General features: G+C 39.8%; 1 protein-coding gene across 1 annotated transcript in view; it reads left to right on the top strand.

The window, feature by feature from the left end:
- Positions 1 to 23,312, top strand: part of LOC128644719 (centrosomal protein of 192 kDa) — a 165,632-nt gene extending 142,320 nt beyond the window's left edge. Inside the window, exon 9 of the mRNA XM_053697239.1 lies at positions 23,163 to 23,312. Within this exon, the coding sequence (XP_053553214.1) occupies positions 23,163 to 23,220 (58 nt within the window). The 3' untranslated portion in view covers positions 23,221 to 23,312. The remainder of the gene's footprint in view (positions 1 to 23,162) is intronic.
- The last annotated feature ends 1,611 nt before the right edge of the window (positions 23,313 to 24,923 follow it).

Raw genomic sequence — 24,923 nt, 5'->3', positions numbered from 1 at the left:
ATGGCTGATGTTGCAACTGCATCAACTTTTTGGTTGGAAAGCTTAGCGCAACAGGAAACAGATCCTGATTGTCTAGCATTGTTCGCTTGCTTCAACATGCTAATCATTTTATCTGTGATGCCATTTTTTTATATCATCAAAATTGATGTTAGGGCTTTGTGGCTCAGATATTGGTATCCATAGTATATTGGTGACATAGTATCTAAGTCTAGATTACTATCTCTTTCTTTCCAAGGTAACAATTTATTTGGTCCAAGCCGTTTAAGAAACCAAATCCAGTCCCCAATTCTGCATGAATGTGCAGGCCTCATTCCAGCTCAGCTGGTGGGGGCAGATTAAACTTTTTTCCAAAACATTTGGGTAGATTTTGTCCAAAATCAATGGATTCAGAGTTTTGTCTCTCAAGGGTATCGAATTGGATTCAGAGTAAGACCTCCTGTGAGAAGATTTTCTCTCACGCATTCCAACAAATCCAGTGAAGGTTCAGGTTTTTCTGAAGTGTGTTTCAGATCTAGAGCTTTCAGGGGTAATCATACCAGTTCCGTTCAGGAACAGGGTTTGGGGTTTTATTCAAATCTATTCATTGTCCCAAAGAAATAATTAATTCAGGCCAGTTCTGGATCTGACAATTTGAATCTCACACGCATCAACTAGTGGTTTCTTCAAAGACATGGTTAGAGGATCAATTTACCAAAAAGTTTCTTGATTCCTCAGACAAAGGTCACCTTTTTAGGTTTCCAGATAGATTCAGTGTCTATGACTTTGTCTTTAATGGACAAGAGACAAATTACATTTTTAAAGCTTGTCGGTACCTTCAGTCTCAATTTTTCCCTTCAGTAGCTAGGTGCTTGGAAGTTTTAGGTCTCATGACTGCAGCATCGGACGTTATCTCCTTTGCTCTTCTTCATATGAGACCTCTCCAGCTTTGTATGCTGATTCAATGGTGCCTGGATTATATAAAGATATCATAATTAATATCCTTAAATCCCAATGTTCGACTCTCTCTGTCTTGGTGGTTAATTCACCATCGTATAGTTCATGGGGCCTCCTTTGTTTGTCCAACCTGGGCTGTAATCACAACAGATGCAAATCTTTCAGGTTGGGGAGCTTTCTAGGGATCTCTGACAGCACAAGGGGTTTGGAAATCTCAAGAGGCGAGGTTACCAATCTATTTTAGAACTCCGTGCTATTTTCAGGACTCTTCAGGTTTGGCCCCTGTTGAAGAGAGAACCGTTCATTTGTTTTCAGACAGACAATATCACAACTGTGGCATATGTCAATCATCAGGGTGGGATTCACAGTCCCCTAGCTATGAAAGAATTATCGTGGATACTTTCTTGGGTGGATTCCAGCTCTTGTCTAATTCCTGTGGTACATATCCCAGGTTTAGACAATTGGGAAGTGGATTATCTCAGCCGTACAATACATCCGGGGGAGTGGTCGATCTATCCAGATGTGTTTTTTCATCTAAACAAGAGACTTCCCAGGTACCTATCCAGATCCAGGGATTCTCAGGTGGAGTCGGTGGATGCGTTAGCAGTTCCTTGGTTTTACCAACCTGCTTATATCTTCCCGCCTCTAGTTCTTCTTCCAAGAGTGATTTCCAAGATCATCATGGAACGATCGTTTGTGTTTCTGGTAGCACCAGCATGGCTTCACAGGTTTTGGTATGCGCATCTTATCCGGATGTCCAGTTGACAACCTTGGCCACTTCCTTTAAGACCAGACCTTCTGTCTCAAGGGCTGTTTTTTCCATCAGGATCTCAAATCATTACATTTGAAGGTATGGAAATTGAATGCTTAGTAATAGAGGTTTCTCTGACTCAGTGATTGATACTGTGTTACAGGCTCGTAAATCTGTCTCTAGGAAGATTTATTATCAAGTCTGGAAGACTTATATTTCATGGTGTTCTTCTCATAAATTCTCCTGGCATTCTTTTAGAATTCCTAGAATTTTACAGTTTCTTCAGGATGGTTTGGATAAAGGTTTTTCTGCAAGTTCCTTGAAGGGACAAATCTCTGCTTTTTTTTGTTTTGTTTCAAAGAAAGATTGTTAAGCTTCCTGATATTCACTGTTTTGTACAGGCTTTGGTCCGTATCAAGCCTGTCATTAAATCAATCTCTCCTCCTTGGAGTCTTAATTTGGTTTTGAAGGCTTTACAGGCTCCTCCTTTTGAGCCTATGCATTCCTTGGATATTAAACTACTTTCTTGGAAAGTATTGTTCCTTTCTCTTGTAAGGTGTATCCAGTCCACGGATCATCCATTACTTGTGGGATATTCTCCTTCCCAACAGGAAGCTGCTAGAGGATCACCCACAGCAGAGCTGTCTATATATCTCCTCCCCTTCCTGCCACCTCCAGTCATTCTCTTGCAGCTCTCGACAAACATGGAAGCAGTTAGAGAGATGTGGTGTAATTTAGTTATTTTTTCTTCAAATCAAAAGTTTATTTTTAAATGGTACCGGAGTTGTACTATTTTGGTCTCAGGCAGAAAATAGAAGAAGAGTCTGCCTGTGGTCTCTAATGATCTTAGCAGGTTGGAACTAAGATCCATTGCTGTTCTCACACATAACTGAAGAGAGAGGTAACTTCAGCTTGGGGAATGGCGTGCAGGGTATCCTGCTATGAGGTATGTGCAGTAAAAAAAAATTCTAGAGAAATGTATATGCTAGAAAATGCTGTTGATACCAGATTTATTTAAGGTAAGCCTGATTACAGTGATTTAATAACGACTAGTATCATGCTTACTATTAGAGGTAACACTCTTATTATTTTTTCAAACTACTGAAATATAAAACGTTTGCTGGGAGTGCTTAAACGTTTTTTATATGCTTTCTGGTGATAAACTTTGTTGGGGCCCAGTTTTTTTTCCACATGGCTGGCTAAAATTTGCCTAGGATAGTTTTGTTAGGCCTCTCACTGTGTAGACAGGAAGTGGGAGGGGCCTATTTTCGCGCCTAGATGTGCATTAACTTTTACAGACTGAGACATCCAGTTTTCCTGAAGGAGTTCCCTGAATGCTTAGGACCTCTCTGAAGGGTTTTTGGGCTTTCCAAAGTCGTTTTGTATGAGGTAGGGCCACAGCAGAGCTGTGGCAGTTGATTGTGACTGTTAAAAAATGTCTATTTCGTTTTTTTTATCCATTTTTGACACTAAGGGGTTAATCATCCATTTGCAAGTGGGTGCAATGCTCTGTTAGCCTATTATACACACTGTAAAAATTTCGTTTGATTTACTGCTTTTTTTCACTGTTTTTCAAATTCTGACCTTTTTTATTTTTCTTAAAGGCACAGTACCGTTTTTATTTTTTTGCTTGTTAACTTTCTGTAAAGTGTTTTCCAAGCTTGCTGGTCTCATTGCTAGTCTGTTTAAACATGTCTGACATAGAGGAAACTCCTTGTTCATTATGTTTAGAAGCCATGGTGGAACCCTCTCTTAGAATGTGTACCAAATGTACTGATTTCACTTTAAGTAATAAAGACCATATTCTGTCTTTAAAAGATTTATCACCAGAGGAATCTGACAAGGGGGAAGTTATGCCGACTAACTCACCCCACGTGTCAGAGCCTTTGACTCCCGCTCAAGGGACTCAAGCTCGAGAGGCGCCAGGTACATCTAGCGCACCCATGGCGTTTACTTTACAAGACATGGCGGCAGTCATGGATAATACACTGTCAGCGGTATTATCCAGACTACCTGGGTTACGAGGAAAGCGAGACAGCTCTGGGGTTAGAAGGAATACAGAGCACTCTGACGCTTTAACAGCTATGTCTGATACCCCCTCACAATATGCAGAAGCTGAGGAAGGAGAGCTTCTTTCTGTGGGTGATGTTTCTGACTCAGGGAAGATGATTTAACCTGATTCTGATAAAGCAACATTTAAATTTAAGCTTGAACACCTCCGCGTGTTGCTCAGGGAGGTTTTAGCTACTCTGAATGACTGTGACACCATTGCAGTGCCAGAGAAATTATGCAGATTGGATAAATACTATGCAGTGCCTGTTTTCACTGATGTTTTTCCAATACCTAAAAGGTTTTCAGAAATTATTGCTAAGGAATGGGATAGACCAGGTGTACCGTTCTCTCCCCCTCCTATTTTTAAGAAATTGTTTCCAATAGATGCCACCACACGGGACTTATGGCAAACGGTCCCTAAGGTGGAGGGAGCAGTTTCTACCCTAGCTAAGCGAACTACTATCCCCGTTGAGGACAGTTGTGCTTTCTTAGATCCAATGGATAAAAAATTAGAGGGTTACCTTAAGAAAATGTTTATTCAACAAGGTTTTCTTCTACAACCGCTTGCATGCATTGCCCCTGTCACTGCTGCGGCGGCCTTCTGGTTTGAGTCTCTAGAAGAGGCTTTACAGGTAGAGACCCCATTGGATGATATACTTGTCAAGCTTAGAGCACTTAAGCTAGCCAATTCATTTGTTTCTGATGCCATTGTTCATTTGACTAAACTAACGGCTAAAAATTCTGGTTTTGCTATTCAGGCGCGTAGGGCGCTATGGCTTAAATCATGGTCAGCTGACGTTACTTCAAAGTCTAAGCTTCTTAATATTCCCTTCGAGGGGCAGACCCTATTCGGGCCTGGTTTGAAGGAGATAATTTCTGATATCACGGGAGGAAAAGGTCATGCCCTCCCTCAGGACAGGTCTATTAAATCAAAGGCCAAACAAACTAATTTTCGTGCCTTTCGAAACTTTAAGGCGAGCGCGGCATCAACTTCCTCTAATACAAAACAAGAGGGAACTTTTGCCCAGTCCAAGTCGGTCTGGAGACCTAACCAGACTTGGAACAAAGGTAAGCAGGCCAAAAAGCCTGCTGCTGCCTCTAAGACAGTATGAAGGATTGGCCCCCGATCCGGTAACGGATCTAGTAGGGGGCAGACTTTCTCTCTTTGCCCAGGCTTGGGCAAGAGATATCCAGGACCCCTGGGCGTTGGAAATTATATCCCAGGGATATCTTCTGGACTTCAAAGCTTCCCCTCCAAAAGGGAGATTTCACCTTTCACAATTATCTGCAAACCAGATAAAGAGAGAGGCATTCTTACATTGTGTTCAAGACCTCCAAGTTATGGGAGTGATCCACCCAGTTCCAAGGGAGGAGCAGGGACAAGGCTTCTATTCAAATCTGTTTTTGGTTCCCAAAAAAGAGGGAACCTTCAGACCAATCTTAGATCTCAAGATCCTAAACAGATTTCTCAGGGTCCCATCATTCAAGATGGAGACTATTCGTACCATCCTACCTATGATCCAGGAGGGTCAATACATGACTACAGTGGATTTAAAGGATGCTTATCTTCATATTCCGATACACAAAGATCATCATCGGTTTCTCAGGTTTGCCTTCCTGGACAGGCATTACCAGTTTGTAGCTCTTCCCTTTGGATTAGCTACAGCTCCAAGAATCTTTACGAAGGTTCTGGGGGCACGTCTGGCGGTCCTAAGGCCGCGGGGCATAGCAGTGGCCCCTTATTTAGACGACATTCTGATACAGGCGTCAAATTTCCAAATTGCTAAATCTCATACGGACATAGTTCTGGCATTTCTGAGGTCGCACAGGTGGAAAGTGAACGAAGAAAAGAGTTCTCTATCCCCTCTCACAGGAGTTTCCTTTCTGGGAACTCTGATAGATTCTGTAGAAATTAGGATTTACCTGACAGACACCAGGTTATCAAAACTTCTAAATTCTTGCCGTGTTCTTTATTATACTTTTCGCCCTTCGGTGGCTCAGTGTATGGAAGTAATCTGCTTAATGGTAGCGGCAATGGACATAGTTCCGTTTGCCCGCCTACATCTCAGACCGCTGCAACTCTGCATGCTCAGTCGGTGGAATGGGGATTACACAGATTTGTCCCCTCTACTAAATCTGGATCAAGAGACCAGGGATTCTCTTCTCTGGTGGCTATCTCGGGTCCATCTGTCCAAAGGTATGACCTTTCGCAGGCCAGATTGGACAATAGTAACGACAGATGCCAGCCTTCTAGGCTGGGGGGCAGTCTGGAACTCCCTGAAGGCTCAGGGATCGTGGACTCAGGAGGAGACCCTCCTCCCAATAAACATTCTGGAACTAAGAGCGATATTCAATGCTCTTCAAGCTTGGCCTCAGCTAGCGACAATGAGGTTCATCAGATTTCAGTCGGACAACATCACGACTGTGGCTTACATCAACCATCAAGGGGGAACGAGGAGTTCCCTAGCGATGTTGGAAGTTTCAAAGATAATTCGTTGGGCAGAGATTCACTCTTCACAGAGTTAGTGACCAAGTAGTCAACAAAAAGAGTACACTTGAAAGCACTCACCCCCTCATGAGTTCATAGAGGTGTGGCGTGTTGTGTGTGAAAAAATTGACACATTAAAAACATAAACACTTTAATAGAACTTTATTAAAAACTGGGTGTATTTAAAAACACTAGAGAACTAATAGGTAGTATTGTATAATTAGTCTGAGATACTCTGACCTTGTTAGTAATATTTGTTGATCAGTCAGTTATTGCAATATGATTGGCGTCTCAGATTTGTAGAATGATCCAGATAATGAAGGAGTTATACTTGTGGTTGAGCACTAAATTTAATTATATTAACCCAATAAATAATTGTGTATGGTTAATAAAGTGCTACTACTTACTGTATGATAACTCTTATTCTAGTTCTATTAGCAAGTAACCGCTGCTCTTAGGTCAAATCTAAGTCAAATTATAAGAATAGGTGTGTAACACCATATAATGGTATACCAGACATTGACTACCCCTTTAAACGGATATTTGTATATCGTCTAATGACTTAGTTTAGTTATTATTAAAGGTTGTAACGTTCCTCAATAATAGCAAATTGCAAAGTTATGTCAATATGTTGAGTGTATGGGGAAAACAGATTTTCTCAAGTGCATTTACCTCTCTGATATAAAAAGTGCTGCTAGGCAGCTTGATGCTCAAAGGACTAATAGTTGTAATAGTGATCACAGTTAGTAGTTGCTATCACTATCCTTAGGCTGACTTAATCACAGCCTAGAGGTAATAACCTTATTGTAATAGTGGTTAACTTAATTCCACAGGACTCAATATGATTAAAGGATATTACGCTAGCAGTAATGATGGTAAATAATGTACACGGAGAACTTAATATCAGTGTAGCGATTCCATATAATATATAAATAGCTGAGCGAATATTTATATAGCAGCAAATATCCTAAATAATTCAAAACATAAATATTCTCTGATCTTTATCGTATATTTGTATAAGGATCATTGCATGCTTTGGTGAAATCACTTACTTAAGCACTATATTGATATAATTCTGCTTTACCGATATCATTTACCGCAATAGCGGTCTGTCAAGCACTGTTTAAAACAGGGTGTTTTGCTTGTGAGTTGTGGATAGCGTTAAGGATAAATCATTATTTCACAAATAATATCCGGTGACAATAACTTTTAATCTTAATCCTATTTATACACTGCCAAGTAGTTAAATAATAATAGGCATTGAGATCCCCAGTATAGTTATGTATGTAAATTATAACAGTATATTACAGACTTTATACTATCACCCTAACACTGCGCTAACTGACAACTGCTGTAGAGCCTATTGTAACTTATTATCAGCCGGCTGTACTCTACACACTTGAACGCTTACAGGATTTGCATACACAATAACAATTCACAATGTGAAATATAGTTTTAAGTGAGCCAATTGCTAAGCACTCCTTATACACACTAGAACAACACAGTCGATATTGTCATGATTGCTTCCGTTCATCGCCGTGTCGCCGCGGCTCCCGGAACTTCTCTGTGTGTCTGACGTCATGTTGCTTAGATGACGGTTACGCTCCTGCCCTTTAAATCACGGCGGGAGATCTGAATCTGGGCCCGTTTGTTTGTTTCCCTGGATTGTGAGTACCATATCAATTTTGTTCTTTTGTGTACCGACTTCTGCCTGCCTGACCAAGCCTCTTGCCTAATCCCTACTTGCTGATATTTGGATATTGACTTCTGCCTGCCTGACCTTGCCTGTAGCTTTTACCCTTTTGCTGATACTTGGATGCCGACTTCTGCTTGCCTGACCTTGTCTTTTGCCTATACCTTTTGCTGATATTTGGATGCCGACTTCTGCCTGCCTGACCTTGCTTTTGCCTTTACCTTTAAACCTTTTCTTTGATAAACAAAACCTGCTTAAAGGGACATTTTACTTTTACAAGCTGCAAAAGAGAACTTTGCCTTTCTGTTTGTTATACACCTGCTTAAAAGGGACATTTACTTTTACAAGCTGCAAAAGAGAACTTTGCCTTTCTGTTTGTTATAAACCTGCTTAAAGGGACATTATACTTTTACAAGCTGTACAAGAAACTGTGCTATTCTGTTTGTTCTAAACCTGTTAAAAAGGGGACATTTACTTTTACAAGCTGCAAAAGAGAACTTTGCCTTTCTGTTTGTTATACACCTGTTTAAAAGGGACATTTACTTTTACAAGCTGCAAAAGAGAACTTTACCTTTCTGTTTGTTATACACCTGCTTAAAAGGAACTTTTACTTTTACAAGCTGCAAAAGAGAACTTTTCCTTTGTTTTACAAGCCTGCTAAAGAGGACCTTTTTCAGAAGCTTCAAGTAAGAGCATTTCCTTTTTGTTCTTTGTACTACTTAAAGGGACGTTTTATCCTTTGTGGCTTTCCTGCATTCTGGAACAATATTCATTTTTGTTATCTTCTAATCTGCTTCCTGAGTGGGTCACGTCCTGGATATTTCTCAGTGTGCTAGCGTGTGCTTTCAATTCACGCTAGCAGTTGGGTTACATCCCGGATTGATTCCAAAGCGGCTGACATTACAAACGGGCCATAAAAATGGACCCCACTGAATTATCTATGGCCGTGGCTCACCAGGGACAGCTCTTGGGTTCTCATGCCACTCACTTGCAGTCTCTGGACACTAAACTTGATCAAATTACTGCTCTATTACAAAATTTGGTTGCTACCGCACCTCCCAATCCTAATCCCAATCCAAATCCGATTGAGGCATTACCTCCTCCGATTCCTAACAATCAGTCTCAGGTACAACTAAGTCCCAGGATACCTCTTCCGGATAAATATGATGGGAATCCTGAAGAATGTAGAGGCTTTCTGAATCAATGCCGTCTTCATTTCCGAAATAGCCCTACTCTCTTTGCTACTGCCTCTTCTAGAATCACGTTTCTTATTTCCTTAATGAAAGGAAAAGCCTTGGCTTGGGTGTCACCTTTGCTAGAAAAGAATGATCCTATACTGTTGGATGTTGATACATTTCTATCTACATTCTCAAACGTATTCGATAAACCTGGAAGGTCATCCGCTGCTGAAGCTACTCTCCTGGATTTACGTCAAGGAAATCAACCAGTCTCTCAATATGCAATTGAGTTCCGCACCCTTGCCTCTGAAACCACTTGGAATCAGGGAGCACTCAGAGCCGCTTTCCGTAAAGGACTTTCTGAGCGTCTCAAGGATGAATTGGTGTATCGTGAACTTCCAGAGTCCTTAGAAGCCTTAATAAATCTCTGTATCAGTCTCGACGCCAGGTTTCGTGAACGCCAACAAGAAAAGGATAGAACACAGAGGACTTCAACTCGAACTCCTTTTCGTTTAGCTCCTCGTTTTTCTAATCCAGTCACTCCAGCCTCTCCTACTACTGATCAGGCTGAACCCATGGAAGTAGGAAGTATAAAATTAACTGAGACTGAACGCTTGAGAAGACGGACTCTTGGCTTATGTCTGTACTGTGGCCTTAAAGGGCATTTATTAAGGGATTGTCCTACTAGGCCAGTAAAAGCCAGGGCTTAACTCTAGTCCAGGGAACTGAGTTAAGCCAAAATAGTGGTCATTCCCTATACAAGAAACTCTTTGTTCCAGTAACTCTTCTAATTGGACATAAGAAGATCTATACCCAAGCTCTAATTGATTCTGGTGCTGGAGGTGTGTTCATTGACTCTACATTTGTTTCTACTCATTCTATACCCTTACTAAAGAAGGAGTATTCCATTTCAGTCTCTACGGTCAGTGGAGATCCTTTGGGTTCTGGATACATTCAGTTTTCTACTCAACCCTTACTCCTCACCGTAGGAATACTTCATTCTGAGACAATTTGTTTCGATGTCATTCCCACTCCGCAATTTCCCATTATCTTGGGATTACCCTGGCTCCAGATTCACAATCCCATTTTTTCTTGGACTTTCGGTGAACTCACTTCCTGGGGATCTACATGCCAGACTAAATGTCTTCAAAAGATTACTAAGTTACCACTCACTATTGCTCTCACAGTTGAAACTCCGGAATCCTTACCTATGCATTACCATGACTTTGTGGATGTCTTCTCCAAAAAAGAAGCTGAACGTCTTCCTCCTCATCGCCCTTTTGATTGTCCCATTGATCTCCTTCCTGGGGCTGCCTATCCTCGAGGCAAGACATATCCACTTTCTAAACCAGAAAACATGGCTCTGGAAGAATATATAAAAGACAATCTGGCTAGAGGATTTATTCGACCCTCCTCTTCCCCTGTAGGGGCTGGTTTCTTTTTTGTGGGAAAAAAGGATGGCGGATTAAGACCCTGTATTGATTATCGTGGATTGAATCAGATTACCATCAAGAACAGTTATCCTCTGCCCCTTATTCCTGAACTTTTTACTTATCTTCAGGGAGCCACCATTTTCACCAAACTCGACCTACGTGGTGCATACAACTTGATCCGTATACGCAAAGGAGATGAGTGGAAGACTGCCTTTAACACTCGATTTGGGCATTATGAATATTTGGTCATGCCCTTCGGGCTATGCAATGCTCCGGCGGTTTTCCAGCATTTTGTAAACGAGATCTTTCGTGATTTTTTGAATATTTTTGTTATCATATACCTGGACGACATCTTAATTTTTTCTCAGAACCACCAAGATCATGTGCACCACGTCAAGAAAGTACTTCAACGTCTAAGAGAATTCCATCTGTTTGCTAAACTGGAGAAATGTTCTTTCCATCAAAGGTCCATACCCTTTCTGGGTTATGTAATATCGGCATCTGGATTCGAAATGGACCCTACTAAACTTTCTGCCATTTTGGATTGGCCTAGACCTGATTCTTTGAAGGCTTTACAACGTTTCCTAGGCTTCGCCAATTATTACAGAAAGTTCATCAAGAATTTTGCTACTATTACTTCTCCTCTTACTTCTCTCACAAGAAAAGGACAAAACTGTAAGGTATGGCCGTCTGAGGCTATAGAAGCTTTTGAATCTCTCAAAGAAGCTTTTTCCTCAGCTCCTATCCTTCGTCATCCAAATCCTGAGTTTCAATTTATTCTGGAGGTGGATGCTTCCTCTGTTGCTGCTGGAGCTGTTCTGTCTCAACGAATACCAGAGACTGGAAGGATTCATCCTGTTGCTTTTTTCTCTAAAAAATTCACTCCTTCCGAATTTAACTATGACGTAGGGAATAAAGAGTTGCTTGCCATCAAAATGGCATTGGATGAATGGAGACATTGGCTGGAAGGTACTTCTTTGCCATTTACAATACTTACTGATCATAAGAACCTTCTGTATCTTCAAACAGCCAAACGATTAAATTCCAGGCAAGCACGCTGGTCATTATTCTTCTCTCGGTTTCACTATAATTTGTCTTACATACCTGGTTCAAAAAATATTAAAGCAGACGCACTTTCCAGACAATTTCAAGATACCCCAGTTCCTGAGTCTGGTACCATTCTCCAACCTCATGAAGTCATTGCCCAGTTAACAACTTCTTGGTTACAAGAATTACAGTCCGCTCAAGAGCATCTTCCTTTGTCCTGTAAACCTCCCGATGGTTTACTCTTTGTTCCTGAACGCCTTCGTTCCAAGATTTTATTTTGGGCTCATGATAGTCCCCTTTCTGGACATCCTGGCATCAGTATTACCACTCGAAACCTCAAACAACATGTCTGGTGGCCTACACTCTCTCAAGATGTGAAGGATTACGTCTCAGTATGCACACAATGTGCCATGAACAAAACTCCACGCCAACTTCCTTCAGGATTACTCCAACCATTGCCTATACCTCACCAGCCTTGGACTCATGTATCCATGGACTTTATTACCGATCTTCCCTTGTCCACTGGGAACAATACTATCTGGGTGGTGGTCGACAGGTTCACTAAGACGGCTCATTTTGTACCCTTGCCAGGATTACCATCTGCCAAAAGACTCTCTGAACTTTTTATTCTACATATTGTAAGAATCCATGGATTTCCTCTAGATATTGTTTCAGATAGAGGGGTACAATTCGTTTCTCGATTTTGGAGGTCACTTTGTAAACATTTTGGTACTACTATATCTCTCTCTACTTCTCACCACCCACAATCGAATGGTCAGACTGAAAGAGTAAACCAGTGTCTTGAAACTTATCTTAGACATTATGTGGATCATTATCACTCTAACTGGACTTCTTACCTTCCTTTGGCTGAATTGGCTCATAATGCCCGGTACAATTCCTCCCTTCAGACTTCTCCTTTTCATGCAGCTTACGGATATCAGCCTAGGACATTCCCTTTGCATACTTCCTCCACAGTGAATCCTGCTTCTGATCTTACAGCCCGAAGATTAACTCGACATTGGCAGAAGATACATCGTATTCTTTCTGTAACTTCTAGACGTTACAAGTTCTTTTCGGATCTTCGACGGAAGAAGGCTCCCAAATATCGCCCTGGTGATAAAGTTTGGATTTCCTCTCGATTTCTAAGCCTGAAACAACCTTCTAACAAATTGGGACCACGATATGTGGGTCCTTTCCGAATACTGGGTCAGGTATGTTCCACTGCTTATCGGGTAGCTTTACCCAAGTCTCTCAAAGTCCATCCGGTATTCCATGTTTCTCTTTTAAAACCTGTGATGATTAACAGGTATTCTAAGCCTTTTTCTAAACCTCCACCGTTATTGGTGCATGGACATCCTGAGTTTGAGATCAGCCATATTCTAGATTCCAAGTGGCGGGGCAAGAAATTGTATTATCTCATTCATTGGAAGGGTTATCCAGTCACGGAACGTTCTTGGGAACCTGCTCATCAAGTAAATGCTCCTATTTTGGTCAAGACCTTCCACAAGACTCATCCTGATAGACCTGGTCCTGTCCCCCGGAGGGGTCCTTGAGGAGGGGGTGCTGTCATGATTGCTTCCGTTCATCGCCGTGTCGCCGCGGCTCCCGGAACTTCTCTGTGTGTCTGACGTCATGTTGCTTAGCAACATGACGCTTTCTCTCACACCCCTCTGATGACGGTTACGCTCCTGCCCTTTAAATCACGGCGGGAGATCTGAATCTGGGCCCGTTTGTTTGTTTCCCTGGATTGTGAGTACCATATCAATTTTGTTCTTTTGTGTACCGACTTCTGCCTGCCTGACCAAGCCTCTTGCCTAATCCCTACTTGCTGATATTTGGATATTGACTTCTGCCTGCCTGACCTTGCCTGTAGCTTTTACCCTTTTGCTGATACTTGGATGCCGACTTCTGCTTGCCTGACCTTGTCTTTTGCCTATACCTTTTGCTGATATTTGGATGCCGACTTCTGCCTGCCTGACCTTGCTTTTGCCTTTACCTTTAAACCTTTTCTTTGATAAACAAAACCTGCTTAAAGGGACATTTTACTTTTACAAGCTGCAAAAGAGAACTTTGCCTTTCTGTTTGTTATACACCTGCTTAAAAGGGACATTTACTTTTACAAGCTGCAAAAGAGAACTTTGCCTTTCTGTTTGTTATAAACCTGCTTAAAGGGACATTATACTTTTACAAGCTGTACAAGAAACTGTGCTATTCTGTTTGTTCTAAACCTGTTAAAAAGGGGACATTTACTTTTACAAGCTGCAAAAGAGAACTTTGCCTTTCTGTTTGTTATACACCTGTTTAAAAGGGACATTTACTTTTACAAGCTGCAAAAGAGAACTTTACCTTTCTGTTTGTTATACACCTGCTTAAAAGGAACTTTTACTTTTACAAGCTGCAAAAGAGAACTTTTCCTTTGTTTTACAAGCCTGCTAAAAAGGACCTTTTTCAGAAGCTTCAAGTAAGAGCATTTCCTTTTTGTTCTTTGTACTACTTAAAGGGACGGTTTATCCTTTGTGGCTTTCCTGCATTCTGGAACAATATTCATTTTTGTTATCTTCTAATCTGCTTCCTGAGTGGGTCACGTCCTGGATATTTCTCAGTGTGCTAGCGTGTGCTTTCAATTCACGCTAGCAGTTGGGTTACATCCTGGATTGATTCCAGAGCGGCTGACAGATATGAACAAAATTAAAAATCAATTGAATTGACAAATGTAACGCAATATTCAAAAGTGAAAATAAAACACAATCTAACTATTACACATAACTTTTAACACAAACTAAAAAGTAGCATAACAAATGCTACCTATCTCACCTCGATGTCCCCAGGAGTATGGTAGATTTGCACATATATTCGAATGTCAGAATAAAGATCCTCCTGTCTCTGTTATTGAGAGCGGTGCTGCTTTGATGCTCGTTAGACGCTGAAGAGCGCCCAAACTACGGGAAGCTGTAAACACAAAAAAGGAACAGAGCGCAACCGCAACTCAAGGTAAAACTTTTATTTTTATGTCATGCGCTAAAAAACAAATTGCACTTACAAGAAGTTGGCAATATTCAAGCCTTTAGGTATTAACAGTCCGCTGGATCACAGTTTCTCTGTTAGCTCCTCACACTGGGATCAGTTATGGCGTCTCCGTGAAATCCCCAGGATCAGATGTCAATAACCCAAATGGTGACAGATAAGCAAGTACTTGTAAGAACAACTGAATGTGAATGTCCATCAACAGTGTCCCTATTAACGTCTACGCGTTTCGTCCTCCTTAGTCGGGACTTTCTCAAGACTCAGGGTATGGTAACTTCTTTCGCGGGGATCCTCTTCTTAAACGTCCAGCTGTATTTCCATTGGTTGAACTCTAGACCAATCGTAGACTCCGATCCGACACACCCACCAACAAACAATGTGTCTCGAATGCGGTACGTCAGATAGGAGTCGCCGATGTTGATATTCTGATTAGAATTTAAAACACCACCTTACACAAATTGAATATTGCAATACAACTGAATAATACAAAACAACAACAACATCATATAATATTCTAAAATATACGAACATAACATTATATTGTGCTTTCGAATAGCACTTTGTAAGGTTCTTGCTTACTACAACCTCTGCTAGTATTTCTTACAGGGATATTATTAGTGATTCCTTAAAGGGATATGGACTTTACCTTCTCCCTTATATACCTCCTATTACTAGTAATGGAGATGTACCAACACCAACTCTAAACCTCACTAATGTGTGCTTACCTATAATTAAAAATTTGTTTTAAGAATTTAAAAATTTGAAAAATATATATATATGCTGGTGAAACCCTAAAATTTTAAATTTATATTTATAAATATAAAAATACTGACTAAAATTAATATATAAATTTAAATAGTTGCTACTTATTAATTTACTTTGTTCTCTTTGGAGTAGTTATTACTTATAAGAGTGTACCTATAATTATTACTTAATAAATTGTTAAAATCAAATCATGAATGCTTGAAGATCCAAATCTATGTTTAGCCCTTTTGGAACCAAGCAGTCTAACAGTTGAATCCATTTCGTTTCTCTTTTTCTTAATTCTGTTAATCTTTGATGGGGATTGGCAGTCACAGATACTGTTTCTAAGATACTGATTTTGAGACTACTGGGGTCTTTGTTATGGAACTCACGGAAGTGATCAGACACACTATGTGTCTTTAGACCTTGTTCTATGTTGTAAATATGTTCATAGCATCTACGTTTCACTTTCCTTTTTGTTCTTCCTACATAGACACACCCACATTTACAAGTTAGGCTGTAAACCACATATGTTGATTGACAGGTGCCTCTTGATTTGATGGGAAATGATTTCAAATTACTTGTGTCTTTAATGGAATCCCTATTCCAGATCAAGGGGCACATGCAACAGTTTTTACGGCCACATTTGAAGGTCCCCGGTTTCCCTTTTGCCCAATGGTCTAATGTTCTCTGGCTACCTTGTCTATTCTGATCTAACATCGGCAATTTAGAGGGGGCTAGTATATTTTTAAGGCTCCTATATTTTTATATTTTAAGAAAAATAGGAGCCTTAAAAATATACTAGCCCCCTCTAAATTGCCGATGTTAGATCAGAATAGACAAGGTAGCCAGAGAACATTAGACCATTGGGCAAAAGGGAAACCGGGGACCTTCAAATGTGGCCGTAAAAACTGTTGCATGTGCCCCTTGATCTGGAATAGGGATTCCATTAAAGACACAAGTAATTTGAAATCATTTCCCATCAAATCAAGAGGCACCTGTCAATCAACATATGTGGTTTACAGCCTAACTTGTAAATGTGGGTGTGTCTATGTAGGAAGAACAAAAAGGAAAGTGAAACGTAGATGCTATGAACATATTTACAACATAGAACAAGGTCTAAAGACACATAGTGTGTCTGATCACTTCCGTGAGTTCCATAACAAAGACCCCAGTAGTCTCAAAATCAGTATCTTAGAAACAGTATCTGTGACTGCCAATCCCCATCAAAGATTAACAGAATTAAGAAAAAGAGAAACGAAATGGATTCAACTGTTAGACTGCTTGGTTCCAAAAGGGCTAAACATAGATTTGGATCTTCAAGCATTCATGATTTGATTTTAACAATTTATTAAGTAATAATTATAGGTACACTCTTATAAGTAATAACTACTCCAAAGAGAACAAAGTAAATTAATAAGTAGCAACTATTTAAATTTATATATTAATTTTAGTCAGTATTTTTATATTTATAAATATAAATTTAAAATTTTAGGGTTTCACCAGCATATATATATTTTTTTCAAATTTTAAATTCTTAAAACAAATTTTTAATTATAGGTAAGCACACATTAGTGAGGTTTAGAGTTGGTGTTGGTACATCTCCATTACTAGTAATAGGAGGTATATAAGGGAGAAGGTAAAGTCCATATCCCTTTAAGGAATCACTAATAATATCCTGTAAGATTAATCGTCAGCTCAGATATCAGAAATTACATAGCTAAAAGTTCATCTAGACTCTAAAATAGAGGGGACCCAATTCCCCCTTCTCCTGACATGTTTCGCCGGGTGAACCGGCTTTTTCGAAGGCCTTCGAAAAAGCCGGTTCACCCGGCGAAACATGTCAAGAGAAGGGGGGAATTGGGTCCCCTCTATTTTAGAGTCTAGATGAACTTTTAGCTATGTAATTTCTGATATCTGAGCTGACGATTAAACGTATATTCAGATTAGCCAGTTAGCCATATGATCTCAGGAGTAACACTCCATACATTGAGACTTGACGTCTCTTAGAGCGGTCACAGTTGTTACCGCTGCTCTCTCTGGTCTGCCTTATTATTAATGAACCCATTATCTAATAGCAACACTGTTGCGCTATAGGTTGTAACAGCAACATCGTTGCGATATAAGTCTGTAATATACTGTTATAATTTACATACATAACTATATTGGGGATCTCAATGCCTATTATTATTTAACTACTTGGCAGTGTATAAATAGGATTAAGATTAAAAGTTATTGTCACCGGATATTATTTGTGAAATAATGATTTATCCTTAACGCTATCCACAACTCACAAGCAAAACACCCTGTTTCTCCAACATAGGTGTGTCCGGTCCACGGCGTCATCCTTACTTGTGGGATATTCTCTTCCCAACAGGAAATGGCAAAGAGCCCAGCAAAGCTGGTCACATGATCCCTCCTAGGCTCCGCCTACCCCAGTCATTCTCTTTGCCGTTGTACAGGCAACATCTCCACGGAGATGGCTTAGAGTTTTTTAGTGTTTAACTGTGTTGCACAACTTGGATGTAGTTCGTGCTCTCAAATTTTACTTAGCAGCTACTAAGGTTTTCAGACAACCTTTGGCTTTGTTTGTTGTTTATTCTGGTAAACGGAGAGGTCAAAAAGCAACTTCTACCTCTCTCTCCTTCTGGATTAAAAGCATTATCCGATTGGCTTATGAGACTGCCGGACGGCAGCCTCCTGAAAGAATCACAGCTCACTCCACTAGGGCTGTGGCTTCCACATGGGCCTTCAAGAGCGAGGCTTCTGTTGATCAGATATGTAAGGCAGCGACTTGGTCTTCACTGCACACTTTTTCTAAGTTTTACAAATTTGATACTTTTGCTTCTTCTGAGGCTATTTTTGGGAGAAAGGTTTGCAAGCCGTGGTGCCTTCCATTTAGGTGACCTGATTTGCTCCCTCCCTTCATCCGTGTCCTAAAGCTTTGGTATTGGTTCCCACAAGTAAGGATGACGCCGTGGACCGGACACACCTATGTTGGAGAAAACAGAATTTATGTTTACCTGATAAATTACTTTCTCCAACGGTGTGTCCGGTCCACGGCCCGCCCTGGTTTTTTTAATCAGGTCTGATAATTTATTTTCTTTAACTACAGTCACCACGGTAACATATGGTTTCTCCTATGCAAATATTCCTCCTTTACGTCGGTCGAATGACTGGGGTAGGCGGAGCCTAGGAGGGATCATGTGACCAGCTTTGCTGGGCTCTTTGCCATTTCCTGTTGGGGAAGAGAATATCCCACAAGTAAGGATGACGCCGTGGACCGGACACACCGTTGGAGAAAGTAATTTATCAGGTAAACATAAATTCTGTTTTTAACCAGTGCTTGACAGACCGCTATTGCGGTAAATGATATCGGTAAAGCAGAATTATATCAATATAGTGCTTAAGTAAGAGATTTCACCAAAGCATGCAATGATCCTTATACAAATATATGATAAAGATCAGAGAATATTTATGTTTTGAATTATTTAGGATATTTGCTGCTATATAAATATTCGCTCAGCTATTTATATATTATATGGAATCGCTACACTGATATTAAGTTCTCCGTGTACATTATTTACCATCATTACTGCTAGCGTAATATCCTTTAATCATATTGAGTCCTGTGGAATTAAGTTAACCACTATTACAATAAGGTTATTACCTCTAGGCTGTGATTAAGTCAGCCTAAGGATAGTGATAGCAACTACTAACTGTGATCACTATTACAACTATTAGTCCTTTGAGCATCAAGCTGCCCAGCAGCACTTTTTATATCAGAGAGGTAAATGCACTTGAGAAAATCTGTTTTCCCCATACACTCAACATATTGACATAACTTTGCAATTTGCTATTATTGAGGAACGTTACAAACTTTAATAATAACTAAACTAAGTCATTAGACGATATACAAATATCCGTTTAAAGGGGTAGTCAATGTCTGGTATACCATTATATGGTGTTACACACCTATTCTTATAATTTGACTTAGATTTGACCTAAGAGCAGCGGTTACTTGCTAATAGAACTAGAATAAGAGTTATCATACAGTAAGTAGTAGCACTTTATTAACCATACACAATTATTTATTGGGTTAATATAATTAAATTTAGTGCTCAACCACAAGTATAACTCCTTCATTATCTGGTTCATTCTACAAATCTGAGACGCCAATCATATTGCAATAACTGACTGATCAACAAATATTACTAACAAGGTCAGAGTATCTCAGACTAATTATACAATACTACCTATTAGTTCTCTAGTGTTTTTAAATACACCCAGTTTTTAATAAAGTTCTATTAAAGTGTTTATGTTTTTAATGTGTCAATTTTTTCACACACAACACGCCACACCTCTATGAACTCATGAGGGGGTGAGTGCTTTCAAGTGTACACTTTTTGTTGACTACTTGGTCACTAACTCTGCATTGTGTTCAAGTACACAGCACCCAAGGGCATCAAATAATAAATATAAGGCTATTTCTTTGATTATTACTAGCCCATCCCTCTTCACTTTAGTAGTGCCATCACACTTTCTCTCCCTCAGAGATTCACTCTTGCCACCTATCAGCTATCCATATCCCAGGTGTAGAGAACTGGGATTCGGATTTTCTAAGTCGACAGACTTTTCATCTGGGGGAGTGGGAACTCCACCAGGAGGTATTTGCACAATTGGTTCAACGTTGGGTCGAACCAGAACTGGATCTCATGGCGTCTCGCCAGAACGCCAAACTTCCTTGTTACGGATCCAGGTCCAGGGACCCCAAGGCAACGCTGATAGATGCTCTAGCAGCGCCTTGGTCCTTCAACCTGGCTTATGTGTTTCCACCGTTTCCTCTGCTCCCTCGTCTGATTGCCAAGATCAAGCAGGAGAGAGCATCAGTGATTTTGATAGCACCTGCGTGGCCACGCAGGACTTGGTATGCAGATCTGGTGGACATGTCATCCCTTCCACCATGGACTCTGCCTCTGAGACAGGACCTTCTACTTCAGGGTCCTTTCAACCATCCAAATCTAATTTCTCTGAGACTGACTGCCTGGAGATTGAACGCTTGATTTTATCAAAGCGTGGCTTCTCCAAGTCAGTCATTGATACCTTAATTCAGGCACGAAAGCCTGTCACCAGGAAAATCTATCATAAGATATGGCGTAAATATCTTTATTGGTGTGAATCCAAGGGTTCCTCATGGAGTAAAGTCAGGATTCCCAGGATATTATCTTTTCTCCAAGAAGGATTGGATAAGGGATTATCAGCTAGTTCCTTAAAGGGACAGATTTCGGCTCTGTCTATTCTTTTGCACAAGCGTCTGGCGGATGCTCCAGACGTTTTGTCAGGCTTTAGTTAGAATCAAGCCTGTGTTTAAACCAGTTGTTCCGCCATGGAGTTTAAATTTGGTTCTTAAAGTTCTCCAAGGAGTTCCGTTTGAACCTCTTCATTCCATAGATATCAAGATTTTATCTTGGAAAATTTTGTTTTTGGTAGCTATTTCCTCAGCTCGTAGAGTTTCCGAGTTATCTGCCTTACAGTTTGATTCCCCTTATCTGATCTTCCATGCAGATAAGGTAGTCTTGCGTACTAAACCTGGGTTTTTACCTAAGGTGGTATCTAATAAGAATATCAATCAGGAGAATGTTGTTCCGTCATTGTGTCCTAATCCTTCTTCAAAGAAGGAACGTCTATTACACAATCTTGACGTGGTTCGTGTTTTAAAGTTTTATTTACAAGCTACTAAAGATTTTCGTCAAACATCTGCTTTGTTTGTTGTCTACTCTGGACAGAGGAGAGGCAAAAAGGCTTAGGCGATTTGTCTTTCTTTTTGGCTGAGAAGTATAATACGCTTAGCTTATGAGACTGCTGGCCAGCAGCCTCCTGAAAGGATTACAGCTCATTCTACTAGAGCTGTGGCTTCCACATGGGCTTTTAAAAATGAGGCTTCTGTTGAATAGATTTGCAAGGCGGCGACTTGGTCTTCGCTTCATACTTTTTCAAAGTTTTATAAATTTGATACTTTTGCTTCTTCGGAGGCTATTTTTACAGGCAGTGGTACCTTCCGTTTAAGTACCTGCCTTGTCCCTCCCTTCATCCGTGTACTTTAGCTTTGGTATTGGTATCCCACAAGTAATGGATGATCCGTGGACTGGATACACCTTACAAGAGAAAACATAATTTATGCTTACCTGATAAATTTATTTCTCTTGTGGTGTATCCAGTCCACAGCCCGCCCTGTCATTTTAAGGCAGGTATATTTTATTTTTAATCTACAGTCACCACTGCACCCTATGGTTTCTCCTTTCTCTTGCTTGTCTTCGGTCGAATGACTGGAGATGGCAGGAAGGGGAGGGGCTATATAGACAGCTCTGCTGTGGGTGATCCTCTTGCAGCTTTCTGTTGGGAAGGAGAATGATCCGTGGACTGGATACACCACAAGAGAAATAAATTTATCAGGTAAGCATAAATTATTGTTTTTGGCTATCTCTTCTGCTAGAAGAGTTTCCGAATTATCTGCTCTTTTTTGTAAGTCTCCTTTTCTGATTTTTCATCAGGATAAGGCGGTTTTGCGAACTTCATTTAAATTTTTACCTAAGGTGGTGAATTCTAACAACATTAGTAGAGAGATTGTAGTTCCTTCATTGTGTCCTAATCCTAAGAATTCTAAGGAAACATTGTTGCATTCTTTGGATGTGGTTAGAGCTTTGAAATATTATGTTGAAGCTACTAAAGATTTCCGAAAGACTTCTAGTCTATTTGTTATCTTTTCTGGTTCTAGGAAAGGTCAGAAGGCTTCTGCCATTTCTTTGGCATCGTGGTTAAAGCCTTTGATTCATCATGCTTATGTTGAGTCGGGTAGAACTCCGCCTCAAAGGATTACAGCTCATTCAACTAGGTCAGTCTCTATTCCTGGGCATTTAGGAATGAAGCTTCGGTTGATCAGATTTGCAAAGCAGCAACTTGGTCTTCTTTGCATACTTTTACTAAATTCTATCATTTTGATGTGTTTTCTTCCTCAGAAGCAGTCTTTGGTAGAAAAGTACTTCAGGCAGCTGTTTCAGTTTGATTCTTCTGCTTATATTTTCAGTTTTTTTCATTATAAGATTTAAACTTTGTTTTGGGTGTGGATTATTTTTCAGCGGAATTGGCTGTCTTTATTTTATCCCTCCCTCTCTAGTGACTCTTGCGTGGAAGATCCACATCTTGGGTAGTCATTATCCCATACGTCACTAGCTCATGGACTCTTGCTAATTACATGAAAGAAAACATAATTTATGTAAGAACTTACCTGATAAATTCATTTCTTGCATATTAGCAAGAGTCCATGAGGCCCGCCCTTTTTGTGGTGGTTATGATTTTTTTGTATAAAGCACAATTATTCCAATTCCTTATTTTTTATGCTTTCGCACTTTTTTCTTATCACCCCACTTCTTGGCTATTCGTTAAACTGATTTGTGGGTGTGGTGAGGGGTGTATTTATAGGCATTTTGAGGTTTGGGAAACTTTGCCCCTCCTGGTAGGAATGTATATCCCATACGTCACTAGCTCATGAACTCTTGCTAATATGAAAGAAATTAATTTATCAGGTAAGTTCTTACATAAATTATGTTTTTCTAAACCAACTATGTAGTCTAAGTGTATAAAGCATGCAGTAATAATTTACAAGTGTATATTTATACAAGTGTGAGCATTATATAAACAGACAACACAAAAGGTCTCACTGAAAGGAAAGCAATTGCTCTAGAGAATGGCTAACTATGCAAGTATGCAATATGTTTATAAAAATGCTATAACCTAATCAAAAATGTCTTTTTTATGTTAGTGCTGTGGAAAATACAGAATGTAATGTTGAGAATACCTCATTAGATGTTCTTCTGTGAAAGGCCCTCAAGGACCACATTTAAGTGCTAGTGAACCTACATGGGACTGTGTCAACTCTCAGCAAGCCTGGAGTGTTCAACCTGAGCATCTTGTATTGGCAGCTCCTTCAATTAGTATGTATTTTCATTTAAAGCACAAATGTCCACTTGTTCTTTTAATTTATTCTGTTTTTTGCTTTTGATGTGTGTTTAAATTTGTGTACATTATTCATGTTTACTAAGGAAAAAACAACTTTCCATTTTACATGTATTTTGTACTAGCTCCTCCTAGTAGTGCATTGCTTCTCCTAGGTATGCCTTTTAACAATTGAATACCAAGCATTCAAAGCAAATTAGAGAGTCATGAGACCATTTAGTGGTTTCATGATCCTTTAAGCCTGTCATGCATACAATACTATTAGGGCCAGATGTTTAAAAATATCCCTGTAGGGCTGTTTCTCTGTGGACTAAAATAAGGATTCGAACATATTGCTAGGAAGGTTTTTTGTATAGAATTAATGTTTCTGTAGAAGAAAAAAATACGTACTCTAATTCAGGAACTCCAACAATTTCAGATTTTCATTTATAATTAATTATTGTTTTTCATTGCAGTTTAAAAGCAAATATTCCAGTTCAGTTGGCCTTTTTCTTATGTAGTTTGTATATGCACATATGTTAGAATAGAAGCAAAATGATTGGCCACACAGTCATGCTGTGACCCTCTAATTGCACTATATCCTTCTTTTTGCAATATTAGGTTGAGATGTTGGGAATGTAAACGCTATTGGGTAATAGGTTATGTCCATAGAACCAGCTTTATAGCATATTTAAAGGGACATGAAACCCAACGTTTTTTCTTTTATGATTCAAATAGAGCATACATTTTTAAAAAGCCTTTCCAATTTATGTCTTTGGTTATGATTTTGCCTCATTCTCTTAGTATCCATTATTTAATGAGGAGCAATGCACCACTGGGAGCTAGCTGAAAACTCTGTTAAGCCAATGACAATCAACATCTAGCTCCCAGTTCCTCAGCCTTCATAGGTATGCTTTTCAATAAAGGATACACCAGAGCACAAAGAAAAATTAGATTAATAGAAGTAGATTGAAAATGTTTACAGTTGTATGCTCTATCTGAATCATGAAATAAAAATGTTTTATGACCATTCTTGGGCAGGAAGTTCCCATTTGAAAATGGTTTGATTGTGACCTTACATGGTCTGCACCACCATTGAGGTAAAGAGTGTATATCGTGTTTTTGTTCTCAAGAACACCCTGGATAGTTTGTTGTTTTCAGCATTTTCTGTAAGCTTTAGTTCAGAGCTGCCGGGCCAGCACCTTTTGGCATCATCCATTATTCAACATCACTTGTGTGCTTTAGTTTAAGTTCTTTCTGTGTCACAGCAGAAATTGAGATTGAGGGTTGTAAAGATGCTGCCTATTCTAACCAATCCAGATTTTGGTGATCACCTGTTATAATCTAATCTTTCTGTGTTTAATGAGAGAGAGGGAGTTGGTGTGATGTTCTGCTGCTGTAGCCCATCTGCTTCAAGGCTCAATGTTCTACATTTAGAGATGCCATTCTGAACACCAATGTATTTACAGATTGTATATGAGTGTTTGTTTTTGTTCTCAAAACTCCTACACATCGAATTGTTAAGCTATAGTTCAGAGCTGCAGGGCTAACAAGTTTGGCACCATCAATTTTACCAGACCACTTCAAA

Source organism: Bombina bombina, unplaced genomic scaffold (assembly GCF_027579735.1).
Source record: "Bombina bombina isolate aBomBom1 unplaced genomic scaffold, aBomBom1.pri scaffold_680, whole genome shotgun sequence".
Lineage (NCBI taxonomy): Eukaryota > Metazoa > Chordata > Amphibia > Anura > Bombinatoridae > Bombina > Bombina bombina.
This window is presented reverse-complemented; position numbering and strand designations above follow the sequence as displayed.